The 3271-nt window shown below is 36.7% G+C and overlaps 1 protein-coding gene and 1 non-coding gene across 2 annotated transcripts; one reads left to right on the top strand and one right to left on the bottom strand.

The window, feature by feature from the left end:
• Window positions 1-288: 288 nt before the first annotated feature.
• On the bottom strand, window positions 289-395 carry LOC112100441. The gene has a single exon (XR_002906813.1). It is a non-coding gene; the product is annotated as a small nucleolar RNA R71 (small nucleolar RNA).
• An 897-nt stretch (window positions 396-1292) lies between these two features.
• Window positions 1293-1862, top strand: LOC112099934. The gene has a single exon (XM_024187466.1). The coding sequence runs from the start codon at window positions 1293-1295 to the stop codon at window positions 1860-1862; it is 570 nt and encodes a 189-aa protein (XP_024043234.1).
• The last annotated feature ends 1409 nt before the right edge of the window (window positions 1863-3271 follow it).

Below are 3271 nucleotides of genomic sequence, written 5' to 3'. Positions count from 1 at the left end.
GGGTGTTAGTAAAATTTGAAGTGTAAAATGACGTTTTTCTCCTTTATAAATATACATTTTCTAACACTCAACAATCCTCACCTCCCTCTTAAATTATTCTTGGAAGTAAGCGATGCTTTCAAGATTGCTGGAGCAGCACAAGATGCCTTAAGGCTGAGGCTCTTTCCTTATTCCTTAAGAGATCGAGCAAGAGCATGGTTAAATTCATTACCATCTGATTCCATCACTACATGGAATGAATTAGCTGATAAATTCTTAATGAAATATTTCCCACCGATAAAGAATGCAAAATTTCGAATTGAGATTACTTCATTCCATCAACTTGAATATGAGAGTTTGTACGAGGCTTGGGAAAAGTTCAAGGAATTGCTCGGAAGGTGTCATCATCATGGTATTCCTTGTTGCATTTAATTGGAAACTTTCTACAATGGGTTAAATTCGAGTACAAGGTTGATGGTGGATGCTTCAGCAAATGGAGCCCTGTTATCCAAATCTTACACTGAAGCTTATGAAATTCTGGAAAGAATTGCTAATAATAATTATCATTGGCCTTCAGCCAGGAACCAGCAGCAAGAGGAGCAGTAGGGGTACATAACATAGATGCAATTACAGCCTTATCATCACAAGGAACTTCATTGACTAACATGGTAAAGGCCATGACATATGCTCCAGCAACAGTGAAGCAAGTTACTGAACTTTCTTATGTATACTGTGGTGAAGAACATGATTTTGATAATTGTCCTGGAAATCCAGCTTCAGTAAATTATGTGGGTAACTTCAATCGACAACCTCAGAACAACCCATATTCGAAAACTTACAACCCTGGCTGGAAACAACACCCAAATTTCTCATGGAGCAGTCAGAATCGAAATGCTCCAGCATTAAATGGACAAAATAAAAACACACAACCACCTAGTTTTCATCAGCAGAGTCAAGGGCAAAAACATATCAGTCAGGATCCAATCACTTCACTGGAAGCACTGATTAAGAAGTATATTGCAAAGAATGAAGCAATTGTGCAGAGTCAAGCTGTATCCTTGAGAAACCTGGAAAACCAAATTGGACAACTAGCCACAGCAATGAGCAGCAGAACTCAAGGAAGCTTACCTAGCAACACAGAAGACCCTAGGAGAGAGAGCAAAGAACACTGTAAAGTAATTAATTTGAGATCTGGAAAGAATGTTGATATCTCAGTTGATGTGACCAAAAATGGAATGGAAGGCAATTCAGCACAAAAACCACTCCAAAATTGAAGCATGCTACAACAAACTCCCCATCAAGGCACTGATTACATGGACCAAGCTACAGCAACTGCAAAGGAAATTCAACCAGAACATGCTGAAAAAGAAGTTGCAACACCAGTAGTCACAACCTGCACCAAACCAAACAAACAAAGTGTGACATCTCCTGAAGCCACCCAGCAGTTTAGACATCCACCACCTTTCCCACAAAGTTTCCAGAAGCAAAAACAAGACAAGCATTTCAGTAAATTTCTGGAAGTGCTGAAGCAATTGCACATAAATATACCTTTTGTGGAAGCTTTGGAGCAAATGCCAAATTATGTGAAGTTTCTAAAAGATATCTTAGTAAGGAAAAGAAGGCTGGGAGAGTTTGAAACTGTTGTTTTAACACAGGAGAGCAGTCATATGCTCCAGAGTAAAATTCCAACAAAAGTGAAAGATCCAGGGAATTTTACAATACCCTGCTCTATAGGAACTAGGTATGCTGGCAGAGCACTTTGTGACTTGGGAGCTAGCATTAATCTGATGCCATTGTTTGTATTTAAGCAGTTGGGAGTAGGGGAATGCAGACCAACAACAGTCACTCTGCAATTAGCTGACAGATCTCATGCATACTGTTGATTGATTTTTGTAATCAATTATTATCAATGCCAATGTGCAAGTATACACAACAAGTAATAAAGTGATGAGTATTCAAGATCGTCTCCACAGGGATTGATGTTACTCAAAATGCTAAAACAATCACAATAGTGCAAATCAACTAAAGACCAAAACAAACAATTGTCAAATAATTCTATCATAATTAATAATTGCGAAAGATGGAAATAAAACAATACTGTAATGAAATAAACTAAGTTAAATATGTCTAAGATTCAATTGAGAATATAGTAGTTGAATGATCAAACTCTCCTAATGGGGTGACTGTTGTTTACCAAATTAGCACCAGTTGTTACAATAAGTGCTGCAGCATTGGGCAGAATAAGTCTGCATCCTCAGCTATCGCATGTTGGAAGTCTCATACCTTTAAATCTACTAATAATGACCAGTTGCTTATATATTTATGGTACGACATTATATCCTTTAATCTCTCTACCCTACAAGGTGAACACCTATGTCTAGAGTGTCACAAATCTTAACTTCAAGTATTGCCCTTATGGGATTCAAGATAACCTAATCCAGGAAACTTGACTTAAGAACAAGTAATACTCTAATAATGTTCGCTAAGACATGCCCTTTTGCTGCTCTATCTTAACTAAAACTATTAAATGGGTGGTCAACCGAAATAACAGTTATATTAATAAAAACTATTAGAGTAAAATGCTACAACAATACCATAACAACATATAAGAACAGTCAAGAACCCATTGGATTATTTGTCACTCAACTACAAGTAAATTTAGTTCATAATCTGGATGAGAAAAATAAACATAAATATATTGATCTCGGAATACATCAAAACAATTAAAGGAAGAAGATAAATATAAGTTGGACACGGTGAAAATCAAAGCCAAGTAATTCTGCACGATTCCCCAATGTTGCCGAAACAACACTCTTAAATTCTGATCTTCTTCTTCTTCGTTCCTTTGTAATTATTCTAATGATAATTCCCTTGCAGCCTTTTTTTGTGGTATTGCCTCCCTTTTATATTGCAAATTAGGTTAAACACAAGCCCATGAGCGTGCACGCGTTAAATTAGGAAACATGTGCTGACCCGCACCTAAGTTTTCTCCCGCATTTACTTCCAGATTGCTACAGCACGAGTTGCTCTAACATCCGCAACAACACTGCATTGCTCCCGATTGTGCTTTTCTTCTTTTATGGCCGTCTTCTTTCCTCCTCTTGCTCATCTAATATCTCAACATTCCCTCATGAATTAAGACTTTCCAAGAACCTACAATTATGCATATGTTTTTAGCACAAATTACTATGATTCAAGCAAAACTTATTAATACTCAACTAAAATGAATGTTTAAGCAAAATGTAATCAAAATGTAATAAAAACACCTTATTTGTTCTCTAAATGATCTTGA

This window comes from Citrus clementina, unplaced genomic scaffold, assembly GCF_000493195.1.
Source record: "Citrus clementina cultivar Clemenules unplaced genomic scaffold, Citrus_clementina_v1.0 scaffold_3, whole genome shotgun sequence".
Classification (NCBI taxonomy): Eukaryota; Viridiplantae; Streptophyta; class Magnoliopsida; order Sapindales; family Rutaceae; genus Citrus; species Citrus x clementina.
This window is presented reverse-complemented; position numbering and strand designations above follow the sequence as displayed.